This window comes from Pholis gunnellus, assembly GCF_910591455.1.
Source record: "Pholis gunnellus genome assembly, chromosome: 10".
Lineage (NCBI taxonomy): Eukaryota > Metazoa > Chordata > Actinopteri > Perciformes > Pholidae > Pholis > Pholis gunnellus.
Window position 1 is genome coordinate 23,090,664 of NC_136537.1, and position 27,310 is coordinate 23,117,973.

Below are 27,310 nucleotides of genomic sequence, written 5' to 3' on the forward strand. Positions count from 1 at the left end.
CGTCGAGCCATTCTTCTCACCTTACGGACCTGATCAAACAGCGCTGTACTCAATAAAAGGTAAGCAGGTGAGGAGAAGCGCAACAAACTTTTGAAGGATTTGAAAGTTGAAGAATTATTTGAAGTATTTGAAAATATTCTCCATAGAAACCCATTAAAAAAAAAAGTTGCAAAAAGCTTAAAAATTCAAAAAGTTTAAAGATTAGAAATATGAAGTCATATCACTCCTCTCCTGAAAGAGCTGAACATTTTAACCTTTTGGACCCTAAGCCTTTTTTTAGGCCTTTTCTCGAAAATTGTAACCCATACGAAAGAGACTACAATTCTGTAACTAGAAGGTCTATTTTAAAAATATTTAAATATTGTGTATATGTTACTGGTTAATAGTAGCTGAACACAGCAAACAGGGAAAATTCCCAAGTTCGTCTGAAGAAAAAGCACTACTAAATTAATTGCAAAAACATTGCTGAAAATAGATATCCAATTCAAAAAAAATTGCAAAAAGCTTAATAATTCAAAAAGTTTAAAGATTACAAATTGCTGAAAATACAGAAATGGGAGACTACCTGTCTGAAAAATGTTGTAGCCTGAAAGCATTTAAACTGCACTGCTGAAAACCCTTCTAGTTGAAATGTTTAACTATGGTGTCTGTAGCTGAAAGTATGAGAAAGAAGAAGGCTTTGAAAGTTGAAGAAGTTTAAGAGGATTTGAAGATTTTCTCCATAGATATCCAATTAAAAAAAGGTTGCAAAAAGCTGAATAATTCAAAGTTTAAAGCTTACAAATATGAAAAGTCATATCACTCCTCTCCTGAAAGAGCTGAACATTTTAATATTTGAATGGTTTCTGTGGCTTAAAAAATGTCAGCAGTAGCGATATTTGTTGTAGTAGTAGTAGAAGTTGTAGTTGTAGTAGAAGTATTATAAGTCGTAGAAGTATTAGTAGCATTAGAATAAGTGTGTGTGTGGGGGGTCCTCTAAAAGTATCCAAGACCTGAATGACTGAATGGGAGACACAGAGAGAGATAGAGAAGTGTATGTGCGCGTGTGTCTGTGAGTCTGTGTGTTTATCAACATTGCTGATTACCTTAATCACGAACACCTGTGTGCCAGCAGCCTGTTCATGGAGAACAGACAGGCAGACAGACAGTTAGATGGACTGAGTGAATGTGAGAGAGAGACAGAGAGACAGATGACTGAGTGAGTGTGAGAGAGAGACAGACAGCCAGACAGACAGTTAGATGGACTGAGTGAGTGTGAGAGAGAGACAGGCAGGCAGATGGACTGAGTGAGTGGGAGAGAGAGACAGACAGGCAGGCAGACAGACAGTTAAATGGACTGAGTGAGTGTGAGAGAGAGACAGGCAGACAGACAGTTAGATGGACTGAGTGAGTGTGAGAGAGAGACAGGCAGACAGACAGACAGTTAGATGGGCTGAGTGAGTGTGAGGGAGAGACAGGCAGGCAGACAGACAGTTAGATGGACTGAGTGAGTGTGAGAGAGAGACAGGCAGGCAGACAGACAGTTAGATGGGCTGAGTGAGTGTGAGAGAGAGACAGGCAGGCAGACAGACAGTTAGATGGACTGAGTGAGTGTGAGAGAGAGACAGGCAGGCAGATGGACTGAGTGAGTGGGAGAGAGAGACAGACATGCAGGCAGACAGACAGTTAAATGGACTGAGTGAGTGTGAGAGAGAGACAGGCAGACAGACAGTTAGATGGACTGAGTGAGTGTGAGAGAGAGACAGGCAGGCAGACAGACAGTTAGATGGACTGAGTGAGTGTGAGAGAGAGACAGGCAGGCAGACAGACAGTTAGATGGACTGAGTGAATGGGAGAGAGAGACAGACAGGCAGGCAGACAGACAGTTAAATGGACAGAGTGAGTGTGAGAGAGAGACAGACAGGCAGACAGACAGTTAGATGGACTGAGTGAGTGGGAGAGAGAGACAGACAGGCAGACAGATAGGAGGTCTAACAATCCCTCCATGTCAGACAGACAGAGAGAGAGTGAGACACAGACAGACGGAGGGAGAGAGTGACAGACAGAGATAACCAGACAGAGAGCGACAGACAGACACTCTGATCTCTCTGGCAATCATTCTCATTTGGAGATTGTCCTATGTTTTAACATTTACAGCTAAAGTAACTATTGTCCTGCTCTGCCAGGTCTTTCCTCGTCTCGCCCACTTGTGTCATGGTGTGTGTACATCTCACTGGAATCAGGAAACTTGTCAGAATACCCATATTTGATTAGCTGAGCAGTATCACGCATATCTCCAAGTCATGTGTGCGTGTGTGTCTCAGTGCCTCTGTATGTTTATAAACATCACTAACGAGCTCATAGAAACACCTGTGTGCTTGGGTGCACTGGTTGGTGATTGCAGCACCTGTGTGAGAGATTAGAGTGAACAGCGATTTTCAACAAAACTACCTGTCGAACATATGCCCCTTATACCAAAACCATGAGACTAATCAATAAAATATGGATACCGTGAGAAAGATAAGACTCTGCCGAACGCAATGATGTGTTTTTTTATGTTTGTGGTGTTAAAAATGTGAGCTCCAGCGCAATATACAAAACTGGTACCGTCTGCTTTCTTTGAGAAATGAGTGGTCAGATTTAACATTGAGCTCTATGGAGCAGAAAGTTGGTTTTTCCTCTCAATTAAGTGATTTTCTGCAAATGTGTAAATCTGTGGGATTCCACAGTCACTTGTGTACGACAACGACACTATTAGCTACTTCAAGATCATTAAAATATATATGAAGAGTGAAAATTGTGGCGGCAAAGGCAAAAGTCAAATATTTTTTTCACAAGAATCTGAAGCTGCTCTTCACTCTAGCGGTGACATCACGCACTCTAAGCTGCGCATTACACACCCATTATAAAGGCAGAAGAGGACTGAAAAAATCATAAAAGTTAAAATGGGACAGTTCAAAAACTATAAAAGATATCAAAAAGATTATAACGTACAATAATAGCTTAAGATTTTCTCAGTATTTTAAAGTTGAAATGGTGTCTGTAGCTGAAAGTATGAGGAAGTAGAAGGATTTGAAAGTTGAAGAATTATTTGAAGTATTTGAAATGATTCTCCATAGAAACCCATTCAAAAAAAAAGTTGCAAAAAGCTTAATAATTAAAAAAGTTTAAAGATTAGAAATATGAAGAGACATAGCACCCCTCTGCTGAAAGAGCTGAACATTTTGATAGTTGAACGGTTTCTGTAGCTTAAAAAATGAAGGAGCAGAAGCGTTTCAAAAAATGTACAGAAGAAATATAAAAAGAGGAATAAAGAAAACAGGATAACAATACTTGGAATGCTTAAAAGCATTCCAACAATAAGCTCGCAGGATTACAGTCAGTGTGCTTTGGCACAGGCAGTTCTTCTGCCTTTGTGCCACAAAGCCACACTGAATTATCAGAAACAATACGAGTTTTAGTTAAATATTTTAACTCACATTTGAAAGTAGTTTTCTGCTCTCACTCTGTGAAATTCTGGAACCAGATGTGTGTCTCTATTTGTAATGTCTTTTAGTTAGCTGAATTTGTCTCAACAGCTTTGACAGAAAGCCAAGATGGAATATAGATTGAATGCTGCTTTTTCACCAAAACTTAATTTGGCTTTATATTGTGTTATTTGTACACTTTATGAAAAAACAATAAACCTCCAGCAAATAAATTAATTGTCTCTTCTGTGTTTTTTTAATCTCCTTTTCTTTTTCCTGTAAAACATTTTGTATTTTCTGTTTAGAAAACAATTCGCTTGCTTGCTTTTTACAGTATAATTAAAAAATGTTGCATTTTGGATCTGGTTCATATTAAATTGTTGTGTCTTACAAATTCACTACAAACTCCTACAGAAATCAATCATTACTATCATAATCAGAAGTTCATAAATATACGATGAACACAATCTCTTTAGTACTCACCCTTGCTCTCTCTCTCTCGCTCCCTCACTTCGGAGACTTCTAATTGGCCACACTGTCAGGTTAGCTCGCCCTCCTCCATGACGCCTGCCTGGTGGGCATACATCAGCTCAGGATTAATGGCAGACGGAGGTCAGCACATAATCACCCCTGATGAATATGGAGGAGGGGCCTTTGGGTTTACATGGGACGATTGCCAAAAATGATAACGACCCCTCCTCCAGTACCTCCTCTGGGATCCATACGCTCTCGTCTCAAGGTTGTAACTAAAACAGTGGCGGTGCCTTTATGGGGGGGGGGGGGGGGAGGGGCGTCGGAGCCTCTCTGCCTCTTGAGTCATGAGCTAATGTGATATAGACAAAAAAAAACGCCATGGGTATGTTCTGAAATGTGATCTGTGTAACATCATCTGCAAGTCAAAGCTTAAACAATTTGTGATGCAGTAAAGATTTTATAGTAAAGGGTGAATGCAATAACATGAGACAAAGCCATTCAAAATTCATGCATGCAACATTTAACTGTGTTCAAATATGTTTTAAGTTAAGCAAGGATCCAGACATTTTGCAGCAACAGAAATTAGCAAATGAAAATGTAATTTCTTGTATTATATATATATATATATATTATATTATATTCTAATATGTTGGAACGTTAAGCCACATTTACCCCCATTTGCCACAAGGAGCAGCAATGAGCGTGTACATTTGGACAAGCGACACAAAGGCTTTATCGGAGGCAAGTTGCGGCAGCCACTCCACTAAAGCTCAATTTTCCAATTATTCCATCCACAACAAAACAATATACACCGGTCTTAAAACGGAGCGATTTACCACATTTTCTGAGGACAGCAGCTGAAGTCTGCAAGGCAGCTCCACTTGATGAAGCACTGAGGAAGATCTGGCTCAACCACCACCAAACTCTGGAGTACTGCCTCTTGGGCCTATGCTTAGTGAAAATGTGTCAGGGTCGAATCACCAAAGTCCTTCCCTCTCATCAAAAAACAACATTACACACTCTCCTAATAATGCTAGGAACAAACTGTTTTGGTTAAACATATGATTATGTGACATCCTCATCTGTCATTGTTGAATTCCATTTTTACTCGAATCCAAGCAGATTGCCGCTGCATGCTATCCTCCATGAGGGAGCAATCTACAAACTTGTTAAGTCTAAGGGTAAAAGTGTTTTGTTATTTAAGATCCAAGACTGGGGGCATTTTGATTGCCCCTCAATGGTTCTCAACATGGCAATATAAAGCCGACAGCTCACAGCTAACGGTGCTAAGAGCGCTAACAGCGCAGACTACAGTGAAAGGGCTGACAGAGCTCACAGTGTTTACCCGAGGGGGAACCGGACGATGGGTGCTACGCTCCCATGAAGAGGCTGTCGGTCGGGACGGCGTTATCAGCTCAAACCAGTTGGGCACACTCACATGCACTAGCATTAGCAAACCAAACATTCAATTGAAACCATCAAAATTGAGCTAACTTTAGCTAAAGCATATTTTACTTGAGGAGTTAGGAAGCTAGTGGTAGCATTATAGTTATAAAGCTAATAATTAGTATAATATACTGTATAGTTGTTTGCTAGCTGTGTCCTAAACATAAGAAACCACCATTTTAGGTAGCTAGCATTAGCAGGACTGCTAGCAAGCTAATAATTAAATTACATGGATTAAGGTCATTCGGCAGACAGTCAAAAGCTCCTTATTAAGCTAAATATGTTACGAATGTTACTAAAAGATAACATATACCTTTTAAGAATGAAATAAAATTAAAAAGTAATTTCTTGGGATTATTATGATCTTAGTTTTGTCCATATCAACATGCTTGTGTCATATAAAAGACGCACCACTGTGTTGTTTTTGTGTAGAGCTCTGATATGTCGATAAGTCCTCTCCTCTTTTTTGAAGAGGGAAGTGGTGGTTTCAGAACAGCTCATGAGTTATTGAAGCTTATTAATATGGGTTGTGCAGGGTGTGACAGGCTGAAGGATGGCGTCCCTCAGCAATAGTCATTTCCCCTTATCTCCATCAGACACTCAGCAACTTCACCCTCCTCATTCACACCCTCCCTTTGGCTAAAATGGAAGACGGCTGCATGATAATGGTCACTGGGGTCACAAACTGCTGCATAAAAAGAGAAAAACAATGATGATATGATTTGGAGCTATTTTCCACCACTTGCATGTTTTGGACGCTCTACCATTATGTTACTGCTAATTTGCTATTCAATATTCTGGCAGGAGTTCTGGAGGTGATTAAAATTATATATTCAGACCAGCCTCTAAAAATAGACTTGTGTTTTTGGTCAGCTGGATTTGTATCATGCTTTCTGAGTGGCTGAGCTCAGCTTCTTTAAGCTGTCAAGAGAAAGAGACAACTCAAGAGAGCAAGGTGACTGATATTTACTCCCTAAAAGAGTAAACATACAATACATAAATAATATTAATATATGATCTGGTCATTGCCTGACTTTCCCTCTTAGTGCCATCAATGTGTTCTTATATCCAGTACAATATCTCAACACATACTGGATAGATTGCTGTGAAATTGTTGTACAAACATTCGTGTCAATGTAAATTGTAACAACTTTGGTGATCCGTTACTGTAAACTTTCATCTGGCTGCATCATTAGGTCAACATTTTAGTTTTTCTTGGACTAAGAAAACATCAAGTTGAATCAGCGACAGTGCCAACAGAAACATATTATGTCTGTTGTTTTCCCAAAAAAGCTTTTCGCCAATAAGAACAATTATATTATCTACAGAAAATATCTACATATGGGAGGTTTAGATTTTAGCAGAGAAAAAATGTTTTCATATATTTTAGTTGAAGCCTACCTAGGATTTATAAGAAGTAATACACAAGTTAATACATAGCTTATACCATGGTGTTATCTAGTTCTAAGCAGATATAAGGACATTTTTTTAGTCTTTAGATTCGTTAATATGATTTGTCAACAGTTTCGATGACACATCCATTACTGGTGTACAAACAGTTAATAACAAACTAAGTTGTTTTTTTGTGAAATTATATGTAGCCATTTTATTATCAAGAGTATTATCAAGCATTTGTTAACTGTTTGTCATGTCAGTTATGTATACTTGATAAAAATGATTTCAAGTTGTTTACAATAGTTTTAACAAACACTACAACTACATTATAAAGTGTTTTAGTATGTTTTAAACACTTATTAAGTGTAAACTGTGTGTCTTCAACCCAGCAGATAAATGTGAGTTGACCCGTATAAACAAACTGTTGGGAACGCCCATCACCTTCAATCTGGCACCAAGGCTTTAAATGTTGTACCGCTGCCAGGCTAAATCATTTGTCTGCAAGGGTAGATCAACGATAATCCATTTCACGCCATTCAGCAGCAACAGGGCGTGTGAACGGCATCAGTAACAGATAACGCTCTTACAAACAAAGCCGCTGTTTAGAGACGTGAATTCATCTTCACACAATGAAACGGAGCAAAAACTCATCTTAATTTCATTGCTGAGACAACTGATTTTTTCATGTGCATGTAATTCTATAGATATAATCTATGTAGCGTCATTATTCTTCCAACTCAAAATCAAGCACAACAAAGGTGAGTTTGCATTTTTGAAATTTGCAATATGACTTACCTTGTATCTCAGTCATGTGAAACACTGTCACTCGTTTGACCTCAGTGGGAAGTTCATCTGTAGGAAAGGAGAAGAGAAACCACAGAAGAAGAGAGTCCAGATCCTGAGAGCGAACAAGTGATAACTAAACTCAGCTGATGATTTCCAGTTTTTCTTTCCAATAATTTTGGCCAAAAATTCCTCGTAATCTAAGTTCAGAGGGTGGACACTACAGGTCAAGATCTGCTCTGACCGATCAGACTTAAAGTTTTTGATGACATGGGCGAAAAGAGCATCCTGTTTTCTCCCCGATAAAAAATGATTCATCAACTTTCATTTTCACTGTGTTTGTTATGAATCAGCAGCATCTTAATGTGAATGCAGTCGTATTGATACTGATTCATCTCACCGTCTCAGATGAAAGGTACGTACTCACAACTCTTATTCACTTTCACTCAAGTTTTATTTAAAGTGCTTGTGCAGATTATTTTTCCATCAAATTCCTGTTGAATGTATTTCTTTAAAAAATTTAAATAATTAGATTACCTCAAGCAATCTTAATTTCTGTGCACGCTCCGAAGGCAAACAACAAATGGAATCATAGATTTTTGCTCGATCCTTGCAGATGATTTAGAATCTTCTTTATGTTAAAAGTAGTGCTGGGCAAGTTATCATTCATTAATTAACGCCGACAATTATTTTATCGCATGTTAACGCAGTTATTTTTTTATTATTAAGCGGACATTTTGAACACAAGAACCGGGCAGCGAGCCGTGAACACCTGTTTGTGTGGAGTCTCTTCCGTCTCTTCCTGTTTCCTTCACCTACATTCCCGTGGGTCCTAAGTCCCTCCAGGTACAGCTTCTTATCACCCACTTTGTACCAACGTACATTTATAACAAATACCACACATATTACAGTAATTAGCGTTGCATAGTGTCTGACCAAAATACCAAAAACAGCAAAAACTGAATGATTCATTTCAATTATTTTTTTTTAGTTTTTAAAGTGTTTTTGTTTGGAATATGTATAATAAGCATATCATTTAGTTATCGCTACTGAGAATTTAAAAAAAATTGCATCTATTACACACATGAAGATAAAGTTGTGAATACCGGCTGAATATCTATTATCAGAATCATAACTGTACTTTAACTGCTACTGTGTAAAGGGAATACTGCTGTTAAAAAGAACCTTATTTGTTTCAAGGGTTTGCAAACCAAATGTTATGAGACTTTTACAATAAAAGTGCGCTATACACTACTTTTGAATTCATTATTGAATTTTGCGCAAAACAATGTGATTAATCGCAAAAAATTCATGCTAATAACCGCGATTAAAAATGTTAATCGTTGCCCAGCACTATAGTTAAAAGTAATGTTTGTACTAATTAAACAGGATTTTCATGAAAATGTGACATCTAACTAGACTCAACACTAGTATATTTTGTCAAGCACAAGTAAGGTCAAATAATTAATCAGAGCGTACTTATGAATAGTGATTTAAGAAGAGTGTCAAAAAGTTTTAAAAACTAACTTTGTTAGTCTACATAGTAAAACTAAATAAATGTCTCCTCAACAGGGAAAACAGACCATTATCAGAATGGATTCAATGGAAATTGATGACAGCATTTATATAAATAAGAAACTCACAATGGAAGGTCTTGTTACCAAAGGTACAGTATCAACCTGAAAACATATGAACAAACTGAATATTAAGAATATTAGATACAACTAGTAAACTATGTTAACAAAGTGCTACTAAACTGTTGATCAATTTGAATATTTATAGAATAATCTTTTTGTTATGAATGCCATTTGTGCTGCTTTGTATTAGTAGTTCATAAAAGCTTTTATATTTAGGTTTCCATAACTCTACGAGTGTGAATCTGTGAAAAGTTACATTTAACTGTTCTTGTGATTTTGTTTTAGTGGATTTTCAGAGAAGAAAGCAGCCCTCTAGATGTGTGACCGTGTGTCTGGTGTTACTGTGTGCTGTCCTGTTGGCTGGTAACATAGGACAGTTTATCTACTGTAAGTGATCTATTTGTTGTCACTGAAAGTAGGAATAATGAATAACGCAACTGTCAACATGTAATGTTTGAGAAACCAGCTGACAGAAATGAGCTTTTCAAAATCCAATGACCCAAGCAAATATTTTACATTTCTTTTTTCGATTTCACAGATGAGATAATCAGCCGTCTAGCGTCAGCAGACCCGACACAGACCAGCCTCCAGTTTCAAGGAGACCGACTGCAGGACGGTTATGATGCTTCAACTGCAGAGAGAAAACAGTTAGAGGCCAAACTGAGTAACCTGACTGAAGAAAGAGGCCAGCTGCAGCAGGGTTACACTGCTTTGACTACTGAAAGGGATGAGTTCAAGGCCAGTTTCAACAATCTGACAAACGAGACCGACCAGCTACAAGCAAGTTATTACACCTTACAACGAGAGAGCGATCAGTTACAGACGAGCTATAACAACAAGCAGAAGAGTCACAATAATCTGACAACAACAAAAGACCAGCTACAGACCAATAACAGCAACCTGCAAAGAGAAAAAGATGAGATCCAGACTTTGTCTATTACGCTGACAGCAAACAGAGATCAGTTACAGAGCAATTACTCTTCATTGAAGATCAACAAGGACCAATTGCAAATTAGTTTCAACACCTTAAAACAAGAGAACGATCAGTTAAAGTTCAGCTGTAACAACATGCAGAAGAGTCTTGAGGAGCTACAGGCTAATCACAATAATCTGACAGCAACAAAAGACCAGCTACAGACCAATAACAGAAACCTGCAAAGAGAAAAAGATGAGTTACAAACTTTGTCTATTACGCTGAGAGAAAACAGAGATCAGTTACAGAGCAATTACTCTTCATTGAAGATCAACAAGGACCAGTTGCAAGCAAGTTATAACACCTTAAAACAAGAGAGCGATCAGTTACAGACGAGCTATAACAACATGCAGAACAGTCTTGAGGGGCTACAGGCTAATCACAAAAATCTGAAAGCAACAAAAGACCAGCTACAGACCAACTACCAAAACCTGCAAAGAGAAAAAGATGAGATCCAGAATGTGTCTATTACACTGAGAGCAAGCAGAGATCAGTTACAGAGCAATTACTCTTCATTGAAGATCAACAAGGACCAGTTGCAAGCAAGTTATAACACCTTAAAACAAGAGAGCGATCAGTTACAGACGAGCTATAACAACATGCAGAACAGTCTTGAGGGGCTACAGGCTAATCACAATAATCTGACAGCAACAAAAGACCAGCTACAGACCAATAACAGAAACCTGCAGAGAGAAAAAGATGAGATCCACACTTCGTCTATTACGCTGAGAGAGAACAGAGATCAGTTACAGAGCAATTACTCTTCATTGAAGATCAACAAGGACCAGTTGCAAGCAAGTTATAACACCTTAAAACAAGAGAGCAATCAGTTACAGACAAGCTATAACAACATGCAGAACAGTCTTGAGGGGCTACAGGCTAATCACAAAAATCTGAAAGCAACAAAAGACCAGCTACAGACCAAGTACCAAAACCTGCAAAGACAAAAAGATGAGATCCAGACTTTGTCTATTACGCTGAGAGCAAACAGAGATCAGTTACAGAGCAATTACTCTTCATTGAAGATCAACAAGGACGAGTTGCAAATTAGTTTCAACACCTTAAAACAAGAGAACGATCAGTTAAACTTCAGCTGTAACAACATGCAGAAGAGTCTTGAGGAGCTACAGGCTAATCACAAAAATCTGAAAGCAACAAAAGACCAGCTACAGACCAATAACAGAAACCTGCAAAGAGAAAAAGATGAGTTACAGACTTTGTCTATTACACTGAGAGCAAACAGAGATCAGTTACAGAGAGATTACTCTTCATTGAAGATCAACAAGGAACAGTTGCAAGTAAGTTCTAACACCTTAACACAAGAGAGCAATCAGTTACAGACGAGCTATAACAACATGCAGAAGAGTCTTGAGGAGCTACAGACTAATCACAGAAATCTAAAAGCAACAAAAGACCAGCTACAGACCAATAACAGAAACCTGCAAAGAGAAAAAGATGAGCTACAGACTTTGTCTATTACGCTGAGAGCAAACAGAGACCAGTTACAGAGCAATTACTCTTCATTAAAGAGGAACAAGGACCAGTTGCAATTAAGCTACAATACACTGAGTACAAGTAAGGACGACCTTCAGATCAGGTACAATTCATTGACGAAAGACAAAGATCGATTGCAATCCAGTTATAATTCTCTACAGAATGAAAAAGAGCAGTTACAGAACAAGTACAACAGTTTGGTCGAAGTTAAAGATGAGTTAGAGAAGGAGATCAACAAATTGAGAGGTGAGATGTTTATTATAAAAGTTTGATTGATTTATTGTTCCGTTATAGCAGTCTGTGTTATCTTTAGCCCTTTTGTGATATCTTGTTCCTCTTCATGTTTCCAACTTGCAGTCAAAACCTGTGAGAGAGGCTGGAGTATGTTCGAGAAGAACTGTTACTTTGTTTCAACTGAGAAGAAGAACTGGGCGTCGAGCAGAGCAGACTGCATCACAAAAGGAGCAGATCTGGTCGTCATAAACAGCAAGGCTGAACAGGTGAGAGGAAATGAAAGAAAGAATAAACTGGGAGAGATCAAAAGACATGTTGTTCACACAGGAGACTGCTAATAGTGGTGCATGTAGAACGAAACAACGTTGACTTAGTTGTTACGTAACATCCATACTTAAGTAACGTCACTTACGTAGTTATTTTGTCCCAAACCACAACCTTATTTGATACCTAACTAAGTAGTTTTATTGCTTAAATCTGACTAAGTTGTTTCTTGTGAAGACGGAAGTCTATTTTGAAAGACTTCTGAAGTTGACTTGTGTCGCTGGACTTTTGAGGATACGTTGAATGAAGATAAAGAACAAACCAGAAGGACTGAGTGAAAGCTTGTTTTAGTTTTTTTGTCATAACAAAAGTACAGTAAGTGAGAAATTGAATAATGTGGTGGATAGTTTTGCATGGAGTAGAAACTAGTGAAGAAGAAACGTCGCTTACTATGTGTTTTATAATACATTTGCTGACATTTGTCAGGTGCTGTAACCCAGTGATTTTCAACCGCTGTGCCGCAGCACACCAGTGTGCCGTGAGAGATCGCCAGGTGTGCCGTGAACAATGAAACAGTGACTGAAATATTTTCTTGTTTTAATCGTTCCTGTCTTCTCTCTGTGCTACACTAACAGGAGTTTGTCGTAGGCTTACTGACATCATTACAATATGCCTGGATCGGTATGACTGACAGTGTTAGAGAGGGGACTTGGATGTGGGTGGATGGGACTCCAGTCACCACAAAGTAAGCTTTAATGGCAGAGTGTATGGACTAAAATGTCTCATAGGATCATGATATTAGACGACTCAACAACTGGACGTGTTTCTTAATTAATCATATTTTCCTTTACTATAGTAGGAACTCTGCATTGTTTTTATATTCCATTTATTTCACTGTTTATACCCTTTTATTGTTAGACTACAGTTATACTAAGGATCAGAGGTAAATTGAACCTTTTATAATGTTGAATGTTGAAGACAGAGGTAACCTGATAACAATCTTATGTGAACTGAATTTTAATTTCTGTCAAAATCTGTTTTGGTTTCGATCCGTCATGAAACAATGCAGAAGTAGAAAATGTGGAGGAAGGTTCTTAATGCATTACACCACGAAGTACAACACATTCAGCTGGAACAGCACTGATGTGCTGACAAACTGAGGTATTAAACATTATCATGTGAATGTGTTTCACACATGCAGGAGTGGTGAAGGCGGCGCTTTAAAAAACTACATTCTGTTACTTCTTTGTAAATTTGACTTCAATCAAAAGACAAATTGGGTTAAAATCTCCTCAGTCACAGTTTGGGTCAAAAACCAAAGATCAGAGCAGTTGAGAAACAAAAACTGTGTGCTGTAAAAAAACATTCATGTTTTCATTATCAGGTACTGGATGGACGGAGAACCCAACGGTGGTGGTAGCCAGGACTGTGGAGAAATTTGGAATTTATTATTGAGAGCTGGAAGGTGGAGCGATGAACGCTGTTCTAGTAGTCAGGGGTTTATCTGTGAGCAATAGGATCACATTGATTTACAAAGTTAATGATGGTGTGTGGCTTTGGACTGTGGTTATACATAAATATATATATATGCTTCAAGACAGCCAAATCCTGATAATTGTTTATTTTTAGCTTTAATGATTTAAGAACAAGTAGATTTTGTTGTATAACATTGTTAGAATTTCAATGAATGTACTATTTAGTGGATGATTAGGGTTCGATGTTTGGGAATATGAATTTCTTGATTGTAAAACAACATATTTAGCTATTAATGTATAACTACTTTACTATAGTCTTATTTTGCCGTTGGCACGGCCTTAGAAATGTTTGCAAAATTGTTTGATTAGTTAATGTGTTTGAAATTGAATGTATATGACAAATAATGTCAAAGCACATACATAGAACCTTTGCATATGTCATTAATGATTTAATTCACTTTGTAATGATTACAAGCAACTGCACGCAAATAAAATTCCATCTTTGTATTTTCTGAAAACAAATCACTGTTTGTGTTTGAGGTGTTTGTTCATTGGCAAAATATGAGCGGAACAATCTTCTCATTTTACTTGTTTATAGTAAATTCAATCAAAAGAACTAAAGAAAGATTATGACATAATGTGCTGAAAATGTCTTTGTTTAGTTTTATTCAGTGTGGCTTTGTAGCACCAGGCAGTAAAACCTGTGCCAAAGCACACTGTATATAATCCATCGGGCTTAATAATCTTTATCAGGAAAGTTTGCCGCGCTTCTCCTCACACAGCGTTGCCAACACCTGCGCAAAAAGTACATCAAAACATGCGGCCTGATCGGGAATCGTGTGCTATCTATTTTCTAGAGAGATTCGCCAAGTGGTTTTCCCGAAAATCCCGAAAGTCCCGAAAAACGAAGCAAAGTTTCTCCATTCACTTGAATGTTGTTTCGGCGTGAAGACAGCAAAAAAAAAAACACTTAACTTTGGCCCCATATTGACTAGCCATACATTAACGTAGAAAAATGATTCAAAGTTTAATACTTAGACAAAACGATGCACTTTATTTAGCCAAATGGACATTTTGATAGCTAGCACTGTTTTCATGAAGTCAACGTTTAAGTTTCAGGAAAATGTTGTGTCCGTTTCACATTTTATAATGGGTGTGTATTGCACGGAATGTTCAGCGCTAGAGTGCGAGCATAACTGTCAGAGTGGAGCGGAGCAGGAAAATATTCTTTGATTTTTCCAAACAACATGAACTCCAACCAACTGCTCCATTAGACTCCATGTTAAATCTGACTACTCATTTCTTAAAGAAAGCAGACAGTACCAGTTGTGTATATTGCTCTGGAGCTCACATTCTTTAACACCACAAACATAAAAACCACATCACCGTGTTCGACAGAGTCTTATCTTTCTCATGGTACCCATATTTTGGGACAGACTCCTGCTTTTTGTTAACAGGAGGCAGGAGTTTTGTTCAAAATCACTGTTTACTGTAACGTTTCTTAATCAGTCCGCCGCTAACGCCAGGTAAGTCCTCACCATGGCAACCAGTTACACACGCGCACGCACTATCTCTCTACACACACACACATGACTTGGAGATATTCAGTCAAGGGCATTGATAGAACTCCTGTCTGTCTGTCTGTCTGTCTGTCTCTCTCTCTGTCTCTCTCTCAATGTGTGTGTCAAACATGATTCCTTCTCCTCTCAACCTCTCTCACCCACCAAGCCCCACCCTTTCAAAATAAAAGCCCCACAGAGTGAATTCTAACTGGAATGCTTGTGATGAAGCCTGTCATTTAATAACCTCTGTGTATGTGTGTCAAACATTATGATTCTGTCTCCTCTACCCCTCTCTCGCCCACCCAGTCCCACCCTTTCAAAATAAAAGCTCCTTGGATTAACTGTATCCTAACATTAAGCTCAGAATTAGCTTAGTTGTTTTTACATTTATTTTCTATTAAAATGTGTACACTGCACTCCGGTCCTGCCTTGTATGAATTTGTGGTTACTTGTAAGCCCAAGTGGTTACTTGTAAGTGGGTTGGGTGTAGTTATGCAGGACACATTAATAATACATTTAAAAAAACATTCTTTCAGTCATGCATTGATTCATTTCCTGTTGCAATGGTAATTAAACAAGGCAATACAACCATTGTATTTTCTACATGTCTCTCACAGTGAAACACAGAGCATGTGGTGTACCTTGAAAATACATGCTTAGTTACTACCGGTAATATCGGCGTGTGTATATATTGCGATGTCTTCAGGCAGTAGCAGCCACACTGTTAAAATTTCCTGAGGAATTTTCTAGTTTATATTGAAATCCAACGATTATGACAACATTCACACAGTACCTGTAGTAGTAGTAGTAGTAGAAGTTAACTTAAAGCTGTCGCTAAAGCTGTGCGAGATTGAAAGATCAAATGTAATTGTAACAAAATAAACTTCCGTCTTTTTTGGAAGTTTTGGGTTCAGGAAAGAAAACCACTTACGTTTAATGAAAGAGTGTGAATGGACATCATAAAAAGTGACGGCTACGTTTGGTTTGTGGACTGACGTATTACAGCCTCGAGTTTGGCATTTTGGCAGTCACCATCTTGACTTTTTGCAACCAACGGAAGTGACCATATTTGGACTGCAGAGGAGTGACGTAGAGACACCGTAAACAGCTCTGGTAGGGTATCGACCTGTGAATCACAGTAGCCCCGCCCTAAAGCATACCCTGCTTTATGGTCTGTTTGACTCTAAATGAACCATCATTTACTAAATGAACATCATGCTGTATTGAAGAAGACTTGAAACTAGAGATTGAGACCATAAACTCATGTTTACAATGTTTACTGAGGTAATAAATCAAGAGAGAAGTAGAGTCATTTTCTCATAGACTTCTATACACTCAGAGGAGTCGCCCCCTGGTGGACACTAGAAATAATACAAGTTGTAGACACTTCCGCATTGGCTTCACTCTTCATACCTGGAGGTTGCCACCTGGTTTATGTTAACTTGACTTACTCTCTTACTCTCCTGACTAGCGAGTGACGTGACTAGAGACTCACTTGAGTCAAGTGACTGATAACACTCTTACAAACAAAGCCCCTGTTTCGAGACGTGAATTCATCTTTACACAATCAAACGTAGCAGAAACTCATCTTAATTTCATTGCCGACAACTGATATTTCCATGTGCATGTAATTCTGTAGACATGATCTATGTAACTTCAATATTCTTCCAACTTCCGAGGGTTAATCTCAAATCAAGCACAACAAAGCTGAATTTGCATTTTTTAAATTTGCAATATGACTTACCTTGTATCTCAGTCATGTGAAACACTGTCACTCGTTTGACCTCAGTGGGAATTTAATCCGTGGGAAAAGAGAAGAGAAACCACAGAAGAAGGTGCAATTTAGCTGATGATTTCCAGTTTTTTTGTTTGAATAATTTTGGCCAAAAATGACCTGTAATCTAAATTCAGAGTGTGGACACTACAGGTCAAGATCTGCTCTGACCAATCAGACTTAAAGATTTTGATGACATGGGAAAAAAGAGCATCCTGTTTTCTCCGTGATAAATAACGATTCATCAACTTTCATTTCCGCTGTGTTTGTTATAAATCAGCAGCATCTTAATGTGAATGCAGTCGTATTGATACTGACTTCATCTCACCGTCGCAGATGAAAGGTATGTACTCACAACTCTTATTCACTTTTACTCAAGTTTTATTTAAAGTGCTTATGCAGCTTATTTTTCCATCAAATTCCCGTTAAATTTAATTACCGTTTTAAAATTTAAATACTTGGATTACCTCAAGCAATCATATTTTCTGTGCATACTCTGAAGGCAAACAACAAATGGGATTACAGATTTGCTCAATCCTTGCGGATTATATAAAATCTTTTTAATGTTTGTAATAATTAAACAGGATTTTCATGTAAATGTCACATCTAACTAGACTCAACACTAGTAAATGTATTCAAGCACAAGTAAGCACAGATAATTAATCAGAGCGTACTTATGAATACTGATTTAAGAAGAGCGTCAACAAGTTTTGAAAACTAACTTTGTTGGTCTATATAGTAAAACTAAATAAATGTCTCCTCAACAGGGAAAACAGACCATTATCAGAATGGATTCAATGGAAATTGATGACAACATGTATATAAATAAGAACATCACAATGGAAGGTCTTGTTACCAAAGGTACAGTATCAACCTGAAAACATATGAACAAACTGAATATTAAGAATATTAGATACAACTAGTAAACTATGTTAACAAGGTGATACTAAAGTGTTGATCAATTTGAATATTTATTGAATAATCTGTTTCTTATGAATGCCATTTGTGCTGCTTTGTATTAGTAGTTCATAAAAGCTTTTATATTTAGGTTTCCAGAAATCTACGAGTGTGAATCTGTGAGAAGTCACATTTAACTGTTTTTGTGATTTTGTTTTAGTGGATTTTCAGAGAAGAAAGCAGCCCTCTAGATGTGTGACCGTGTGTCTGGGGTTACTGTGTGCTGTCCTGTTGGCTGGTAACATAGGACAGTTTATCTACTGTAAGTGATCTATTTGTTGTCACTGAAAGTAGGAATAATGTATAACGCAACTGTCAACATGTAATGTTTGAGAAACCAGCTGACAGAAATGAGCTTTTCAAAATCCAATGACCCAAGCAAATATTTTACATTTCTTTTTTCGATTTCACAGATGAGATAATCAGCCGTCTAGCGTCAGCAGACCCGACACAGACCAGCCTCCAGTTTCAAGGAGACCGACTGCAGGACGGTTATGATGCTTCAACTGCAGAGAGAAAACAGTTAGAGGCCAAACTGAGTAACCTGACTGAAGAAAGAGGCCAGCTGCAGCAGAGTTACACAGCTTTGACTACTGAAAGGGATGAGTTCAAGGCCAGTTTCAACAATCTGACAAACGAGAACGACCAGATACAAGCAAGTTATTACACCTTAAAACGAGAGAACGATCAGTTACAGACGAGCTATAACAACATGCAGAAGAGTCACAATAATCTGACATCAACAAAAGACCAGCTACAGACCAATAACAGAAACCTGCAGAGAGAAAAAGATGAGATCCACACTTCATCTATTAGGCTGAGAGAGAACAGAGATCAGTTAAAGAGCAATTACTCTTCATTGAAGATCAACAAGGAACAGTTGCAAGCAAGTTATAACACCTTAAAACAAGAAAGCAATCAGTTACAGACGAGCTATAACAACATGCAGAACAGTCTTGAGGGGCTTCAGGCTAATCACAACAATCTGAAAGCAACAAAAGACCAGCTACAGACCAACTACCAAAACCTGCAAAGAGAAAAAGATGAGATCCAGAATGTGTCTATTACGCTGAGAGCAAACAGAGATCAGTTACAGAGCAATTACTCTTCATTGAAGGTCAACAAGGACCAGTTGCAAATTAGTTTCAACACCTTAACACAAGAGAACAATCAGTTAAAGTTGAGCAATAACAACATGCAGAAGAGTCTTGAGGAGCTACAGGCTAATCACAAAAATCTAAAAGCAACAAAAGACCAGCTACAGACCAATAACAGCAACCTGCAAAGAGAAAAAGATGAGTTACAGACTCTGTTTATTAGTCTGAGAGCAAACAGAGACCAGTTACAGAACAATTACTCTTCATTGAAGATCAACAAGGAACAGTTGCAAGCAAGTTATAACACCTTAACACAAGAGAGTAATCAGTTACAGATGAGCTATAACAACATGCAGAAGAGTCTTGAGGAGCTACAGGCTAATCACAGAAATCTAAAAGCAACAAAAGACCAGCTACAGACCAATAACGGAAACCTGCAAAGAGAAAAAGATGAGCTACAGACTTTGTCTATTATGCTGAGAGCAAACAGAGACCAGTTACAGAGAGATTACTCTTCATTGAAGATCAACAAGGACCAATTGCAATTAAGCTACAATACACTGAGTACAAGTAAGGACGACCTTCAGATCAGGTACAATTCATTGACGAACGACAAAGATCGATTGCAATCCAGTTATAATTCTCTACAGAATGAAAAAGAGCAGCTACAGAACAAGTTCAACAGTTTGGTCAAAGTTAAAGATGAGTTAGAGAAGGAGATCAACAAATTGAGAGGTGAGATGTTTATTATAAAGATTTGATTGATTTATTGTTCTGTTATAGCAGTCTGTGTTATCTTTAGCCCTTTTGTGATGTGTTGTTCCTCTCCATGTTTCCAACTTAAAGGCAGACCCTGTCAGACAGGATGGAGGAAGTTCCAGATTAGCTGCTACTTTGTTTCAACTGAGGAGAAGAACTGGGCGTCGAGCAGAGCAGACTGCATCGCAAAAGGAGCAGATCTGGTCTCCATAAAAAGCAGGGCTCAACAGGTGAGATGAAATGAAAGAAATAATAAACTGGGAGAGATCAAAAGACATGTTGTTCACACAGGAGACTGCTAATAGTGCAGCATGTAGGACGAAACAATGTTGATTTATTTGTCACGTAACATCCATACTTAAGTAACGTCACTTACGTAGTTAATATTTCCCAAAACACAATCTTTTTAAAAACGTTTTGCTTAAATCTAAGTTGATTTATAAAGACTTTTGAAAGTAACATGTGTTGCAGGACTTTTGTAGGAAAATGCATGGAAATGGAGGAATACCTTTAACTAAATTATCATACGAACTGTTGTACGAGGATACGTTGCAGACACTTGAATGAAGATATAGAACAAACCAGAAGGACCAGTTGACAAGTTGTTTTTCTGCCCTAACAAAAGTACAGTAAGTGAGAAATGTAATAATGTGGTGGATAGTTTTGCATAGAGTAGAAACTAGAGAAGAAGAAACGTCTGTTATTGTGTTTAAATACATTTGCTGACATTTGTCAGGTGCTGTCACCAATAACATAAAAGTCAAAAACAATGAAAGAGTGACTGAAATATTTTCTTGTTTTAATCGTTCCTGTCTTCTCTCTGTGCTACACTAACAGGAGTTTGTCAACGGGTTACTGACATCAGACCAAGAAGCCTGGATCGGTATGACTGACAGTGTTAGAGAGGGGACTTGGATGTGGGTGGATGGGACTCCAGTCACCACAACGTAAGCTTTAATGGCAGAGTGTATGGACTAAAATATCTCATAGGATCATGATATTAGACGACACAACAACTGGACGTGTTTCTTAATTAATCATATTTTCCTTTACTATAGTAGGAACTCTGCAATGTTTTTATATTCCATTTATTTCACTGTTTATACCCTTTTATTGTTAGACTACAATTATACAAAGGATCAGAGGTAATTGAACCTTGTATCATGATAAAGACAGAGGTAACCTGATGACAATATTATGTGAACTGAACTCTAATTTCTGTCAAAATCTGTTTTTATTTCGATCCGTTATGAAACAATGCAGAAGTAGAAAATGTGGAGGAAGGTTTTCAAAGCATTACACCACGAAGTACAACACATTCAGCTGAAATATCTATCAGGAGGTGATGTGCTGTCAAACTGAGATATTAAACATTATCATGTGTGAATGTGTTTCACACATGCAGGAGTGGTGAAGGCGGCGCTTTAAAAAACTACATTCTGTTATTTCTTTGTAAATTTGACTTAATTCAAAAGACAAATTGGGTTAAAATCTCCTCAGTCACAGTTTGGGTCAAAAACCAAAGATCAGAGCAGTTGAGAAACAAAAACTGTGTGCTGTAAAAAAACATTCATGTTTTCATTATCAGGTACTGGGAGGACAGACAGCCCAACAGCTACGGTGGGAACCAGGACTGTGTAGAAACTATGCAGAGGTCATCGGGAGTGGGAGAGTGGAACGATGAACTCTGTTCTCATAGTCAGAAGTTTATCTGTGAGCAATGAGATCACATTTATTAATGCATTTAATGATGGCGTGTTGCTTTGAACTGTGGTTATATATCTATATATATATACATTTATTATATATGTATATACATATATATATATATATTTATAGATAGGATTTGGCTGTCTTGAGGCTTATCTATCTAATAATTGTTTATTTTTAGCTTTAATGATTTTAGAGAAGTAGATTTTTTGTATAAAAATGTTAGAATTTCAATGAATGTACTCTTTAGTTGATAATTAGGGTTTGATGTTTGGGAATATACATTTATTGATTGCAAAACAACATATTTAGCTATCAATGTATAAATACTTTACGATAGTTTTATTTGGCCGTTGGCACGGCCTTAGAAATGTTTGGATATTACGATCAGTTTGATTAGTTCATGTGTCTGAAAATGAATGTATATGACAAATAATGTCAAAGCACATACATAGAACCTTTGCATATGTCATTAATGATTTAATTCACTTTGTAATGATTACAAGCAACTGCACGCAAATAAAATTCCATCTTTGTATTTTCTGCAAATGAATCACTGTTTGTGTTTGAGGGCAAAATTAATCCCTTATTGAGAGAAACAATCTTCTCATTTTACTTGTTTATAGTAAATTCAATCAAAAGAATTAAAGAAAGATTATGACATAATGTGCTGTAAATGTCTTTATTTAGTTTTTTCACTTAAATCCTCTGATGATGATGACATTCACACAGTATCTGTAGTAGTAGAAGTAAACTTAAGGCTGTCGCTTTAGTTGTGCAAGAGTCAAAAAAGAAATGTAATTGTAAGAAAATAAACTTCCATCTTCTCTGTAAGTTTTGGGTTTCGGAAACAAAACCACTCACGTTTAGTGAAAGAGTGTGAGTGGACATCATAAAAAGTGGATGTAGTCTTTGTGACGGCTACGTTTGGTTTGTGGACTGACGTATTAAAGCCTCGAGTTTGGCATTTTGGCAGTCGCCATCTTGACTTTTTGCAACCAGTGAATGGAAGTGACCATATTTGGACTGCAGAGGAGTGACGTAGAGACACCGTAAACAGCTCTGGTAGGGCATCGACCTGTCAATCACAGTAAGCCCCGCCCTAAAGCATACCCTGCTTTATGGTCTGTTTGACTCTAAATGGACCATCATTTACTAAATGAACATCATGCTGTATTGAAGAAGACTTGAAACTAGAGATTGAGACCATAAACTCATGTTTACAATGTTTACTGAGGTAATAAATCAAGAGAGAAGTAGAGTCATTTTCTCATAGACTTCTATACAACCAGAGCTGATGGACATTAGACATAATGCAGGAAAAGAGGAGACAAACCACAGAAGAAGAGAGTCCAGATCCTGAGAGAGAACAAGTGATCACTAAACTCATCTGATGATTTCCAATTTTTTTCTTTTGAATACTTTTGGCCGAAAGTGACCCGTCATCTAAATTGAGGATGTGGACACTATAGGGCAAGATCTGCTCTGACCAATCAGACAGATTTTGATGACATGGGCAAAAAGAGCATACTGTTTTCTCCGTGATGAATAACGATACATCAATTTAATTTTGGCAGTTTGTTATAAACCAGCAGCATCTTAATGTGAATGCAGTCGTACTGATACTGACTTCATCTCACCGTCTCAGTTGAAAGGTAAGTACTCACAACTCTGATTCACTTTCACTCCAGTTTATTTAATTAAAGTGTTTATGCAGATTATTTTCCCATCAAAGTCCTGCTAAATTTGACTATCGTTTAAAAATGTAAATACTTGGATGACCTCAAGCAATCTTATTTTCTGTGCATACTCTGAAGGCAAACAACAAATGGGATTATAGATTTTTGTTCAATCCTTTCAGATGATTTAAAATCTCCTTTATGTTAAAAGTAATGTTTGTACTAATTAAACAGGATTTTCATGTAAATGTCACATTTGACTAAACTCAACACTAGTAAATGTATTCAAGCACAAGTTAGCACAAATAATTAATCGGAGCGTACTTATGAATACTGATTTAAGAAGAGCGTCAAAAGGTTTTGAAAACTAACTTTGTTGGTCTACATAGTAAAACTAAATAAATGTCTCCTCAACAGGGAAAACAGACCATTATCAGAATGGATTCAATAGAAAGTGATGACATTTATATAAATAAGAAACTCACAATGGAAGGTCTTGTTACCAAAGGTACAGTATCAACCTGAAAACATATGAACAAACTGAATATTAAGAATATTAGATACAACTAGTAAACTATGTTAACAAAGTGCTACTAAACTGTTGATCAATTTGAATATTTATTGAATAATCTTTTTGTTATGAATGCCATTTGTGCTGCTTTGTATTAGTAGTTCATAAAAGCTTTTATATTTAGGTTTCCAGAAATCTACGAGTGTGAATCTGTGAGAAGTCACATATAACTGTTCTTGTGATTTTGTTTTAGTGGATTTTCAGAGAAGAAAGCAGCCCTCTAGATGTGTGACCGTGTGTCTGGGGTTACTGTGTGCTGTCCTGTTGGCTGGTAACATAGGACAGTTTATCTACTGTAAGTGATCTATTTGTTGTCACTGAAAGTAAGAATAATGAATAACACAACTGTCAACATGGAATGTTTGAGAAACCAGCTGACAGAAATGAGCTTTTCAAAATCCAATGACCCAAGCAAATATTTTACATTTCTTTTTTCGATTTCACAGATGAGATAATCAGCCGTCTAGCGTCAGCAGACCCGACACAGACCAGCCTCCAGTTTCAAGGAGACCGACTGCAGGACGGTTATGATGCTTCAACTGCAGAGAGAAAACAGTTAGAGGCCAAACTGAGTAACCTGACTGAAGAAAGAGGCCAGCTGCAGCAGAGTTACACAGCTTTGACTACTGAAAGAAATGAGTTTAAGGCCAGTTTCAACAATCTGACAAACGAGAACGACCAGATAGAAGCAAGTTATTACACCTTAAAACGAGAGAACGATCAGTTACAGACGAGCTATAACAACATGCAGAAGAGTCACAATAATCTGACCGCAACAAAAGACCAGCTACAGACCAATAACAGCAACCTGCAGAGAGAAAAAGATGAGTTACAGACTTTGTGTATTACGCTGAGAGAGAACAGAGATCAGTTACAGAGCAATTACTCTTCATTGAAGATCAACAAGGAACAGTTACAAGCAAGTTATAACACCTTAAAACAAGAGAGCAATCAGTTACAGACGAGCTATAACAACATGCAGAAGAGACTTGAGGAGCTACAGACTAATCACAATAATCTGACAGCAGCAAAAGACCAGCTACAGACCAATAACAGAAACCTGCAAAGAGAAAAAGATGAGTTACGGACTTTGTCTATTACACTGAGAGAGAACAGAGATCAGTTACAGAGCAATTGCTCTTCACTGAAGATCAACAAGGACCAGTTGCAAATAAGCTTCAATACAACGAGTACAAGTAAGGACGACCTGAGATGTTCATTATAAAAGTGTGATTGATTTATTGTTCTGTTATAGCAGTCTGTGTTATCTTTAGCCCTTTTGTGATATCTTGTTCCTCTTCATGATTCCAACTAGCAGACAGACCCTGTCAGACAAGCTGGAGTAAGTTTGAGATGAGCTGCTACTTTGTTTCAACTGAGAAGAAGAACTGGGAACACAGCAGAAGACACTGCATCAGAAAAGGAGCAGATCTGGTCGTCATAGACAGCAAGGCTGAACAGGTAAGAGGAAATGAAAGAAAGAATAGACTGGGAGAAATCAAAAAACATGTTGTTCACACAGGAGACTGCTAATAGTGCCGCATGTAGGACAAAACAATGTTGATTTATTTGTCACGTAACATCTATACTTAAGTAACGTCACTTACGTAGTTATTTTTTCCCAAACCACAACCTTATTTTTAAACCTAACTAAGTAGTTTTGTTGCTTAAATCTGTCTAAGTTGTTTCTTGTGAAGACGGAAGTTTATTTTGAAAAACTTCTGAAGTTGACTTGTGTTGCTGGACTTTTGAGGATCTGTTGCAGACACATGAATGAAGATAAAGAACAAACCAGAAGGACTGAGTGAAAGCTTGTGGGTTGATTTTTTTTTTTTGCCATAACAAAAGTACAGTAAGTGAGAAATGTAACAATGTGGTGGAAAGTTTGGCATGTAGTAGAAACTAGAGAAGAAGAAACGTCTGTTATTGTGTTTAAATACATTTGCTGACATTTGTCAGGTGCTGTCACCAATAACATAAAAGTCAAAAACAATGAAACAGTGACTGAAATATTTTCTTGTTTTAATCGTTCCTGTCTTCTCTCTGTGCTACACTAACAGGCGTTTGTCAACGGGTTACTGACATCAGACCAAGAAGCCTGGATCGGTATGACTGACAGTGCTACAGAGGGGACTTGGATGTGGGTGGATGGGACTCCAGTCACCACAACGTAAGCTTTAATGGCAGAGTGTATGGATTAAAATGTCTCATAGGATCATCATATTAGACGACTCAACAACTGGACGTGTTTCTAAATTAATCATATTTTCCTTTACTATATTAGGAACTCTGCAATGTTTTTATATTCCATTTCTTTCACTGTTTATACCCTTTTATTGTTAGACTACAATTATACTAAGGATAAGTGGTAAATTGAACCTTGTATCATGATAAAGACAGAGGTAACCTGATGACAATCTTATGTGAACTGAACTCTAATTTCTGTCTAAATCTGTTTTGATTTCGATCCGTTATGAAACAATGCAGAAGTAGAAAATGTGGAGGAAGGTTTTCAAAGCATTACACCACGAAGTACAACACATTCAGCTGAAATATCTATCAGGAGGTGATGTGCTGTCAAACTGAGATATTAAACATTATCATGTGAATGTGTTTCACACATGCAGGAGTGGTGAAGGCGGCGCTTTAAAAAACTACATTCTGTTATTTCTTTGTAAATTTGACTTCAATCAAAAGACAAATTTAGTTAAAATCTCCTCAGTGACAGTTTGGGTCAAAAACCAAAGATCAGAGCAGTTGAGAAACAAAAACTGTGTGCTTTAAAAAAACATTCATGTTTTCATTATCAGGTACTGGGACGCCGGACAGCCCGACAACGTAGGTTGGGTCCAGGACTGTGGAGACACTAAGCAAAAGTCATCAGGAGTGGGAGTGTGGAACGATGAACGCTGTTCTACTAAAAAGAACTTAATCTGTGAGCAATAAGATCACATTGATTTAGGCAGTTAATGACTGTGTGTGGCTTTGGACTGTGGTTATATATATATATATATATATATATATATATATATATATATATATAGCTGAAAACTACTTTCTGAGATGTCTGCTTCAAGACAGACAAATCCTGATAATTGTTTATTTTTAGCTTTAGTGATTTTAGAACAAGTAGATTTTGTTGTATAACATTGTTCGAATTTAAATGAATGTACTATTTAGTTGATAATTAGGGTTTGATGTTTGGAAATATGAATTTCTTGATTGCAAAACAACATATTTAGCTATCAATGTATAAATACTTTACTATAGTTGTATTTGGCCGTTGGCACGGCCTTAGAAATGTTTGCAAATCGCATCAGTTTGATTAGTTCATGTGTTTGAAAATGAATGTATATGACAAATAATGTCAAAGAACATACATAGAACCTTTGCATATGTCATTAATGATTTAATTCACTTTGTAACGATTACAAGCAACTGCACGCAAATAAAATTCCATCTTTTTATTTCCTGAAAACAAATCACTGTTTGTGTTTGAGGGCAAAATGAATCCCTTATTGAAAAAAACAATCTTCTCATTTTACTTGTTTATAGTAAATTCAATCAAAAGAACTAAAGA

At 37.3% G+C, this 27,310-nt stretch overlaps 3 protein-coding genes across 4 annotated transcripts; all 3 read left to right on the top strand.

Moving 5' to 3' along the window:
- The first annotated feature begins 10,315 nt into the window (after positions 1-10,315).
- Positions 10,316-14,156, top strand: LOC306702000 (uncharacterized protein). 2 transcript variants are annotated; one of them, XM_079167475.1, is made up of 4 exons: positions 10,316-11,894; positions 12,006-12,148; positions 12,782-12,891; positions 13,531-14,156. In XM_079167475.1, exons 1-4 carry the CDS (start codon positions 10,502-10,504, stop codon positions 13,661-13,663), a joined length of 1,779 nt encoding a protein of 592 aa, XP_079023601.1. In that variant the 5' UTR covers positions 10,316-10,501; the 3' UTR covers positions 13,664-14,156. The 2 variants fall into 2 exon arrangements, with proteins under 2 accessions (XP_079023601.1, XP_079023602.1); XM_079167476.1 differs by lacking the exon at positions 12,782-12,891.
- A 3,096-nt stretch (positions 14,157-17,252) lies between these two features.
- On the top strand, positions 17,253-22,140 carry LOC306701999 (uncharacterized protein). The gene is made up of 7 exons (XM_079167474.1): positions 17,253-17,300; positions 17,725-17,818; positions 18,075-18,176; positions 18,328-19,746; positions 19,858-20,000; positions 20,608-20,717; positions 21,359-22,140. The coding sequence occupies exons 2-7, from the start codon at positions 17,746-17,748 to the stop codon at positions 21,492-21,494; spliced, it is 1,983 nt and encodes a 660-aa protein (XP_079023600.1). The 5' UTR covers positions 17,253-17,300; positions 17,725-17,745; the 3' UTR covers positions 21,495-22,140.
- Positions 22,141-22,992: 852 nt separating this feature from the next.
- LOC306702069 (uncharacterized protein) lies at positions 22,993-27,279 on the top strand (the record flags this gene model as incomplete). Its single annotated transcript, XM_079167562.1, has 7 exons — positions 22,993-23,012; positions 23,095-23,135; positions 23,924-24,025; positions 24,177-24,926; positions 25,046-25,191; positions 25,791-25,900; positions 26,541-27,279. 7 exons carry the CDS (start codon positions 22,993-22,995, stop codon positions 26,674-26,676), a joined length of 1,305 nt encoding a protein of 434 aa, XP_079023688.1. The 3' UTR covers positions 26,677-27,279.
- Between the last annotated feature and the right edge of the window lie 31 nt (positions 27,280-27,310).

Excerpts from the sequence above, each read along its gene's own strand:
- LOC306702000 (XM_079167475.1), top strand. The coding sequence starts at position 10,502 with ATGCAGAACAGTCTTGAGGGGCTACAGGCTAATCACAAAAATCTGAAA. Across the intron at positions 11,895-12,005 it reads GGAGATCAACAAATTGAGAG|TCAAAACCTGTGAGAGAGGC; the intron begins GTGAGATGTTTA and ends TCCAACTTGCAG. Across the intron at positions 12,149-12,781 it reads TAAACAGCAAGGCTGAACAG|GAGTTTGTCGTAGGCTTACT; the intron begins GTGAGAGGAAAT and ends CTACACTAACAG.
- LOC306701999 (XM_079167474.1), top strand. The coding sequence starts at position 17,746 with ATGGATTCAATGGAAATTGATGACAACATGTATATAAATAAGAACATC. Across the intron at positions 17,819-18,074 it reads GGAAGGTCTTGTTACCAAAG|TGGATTTTCAGAGAAGAAAG; the intron begins GTACAGTATCAA and ends ATTTTGTTTTAG. Across the intron at positions 20,718-21,358 it reads GGGACTCCAGTCACCACAAC|GTACTGGGAGGACAGACAGC; the intron begins GTAAGCTTTAAT and ends TTTCATTATCAG.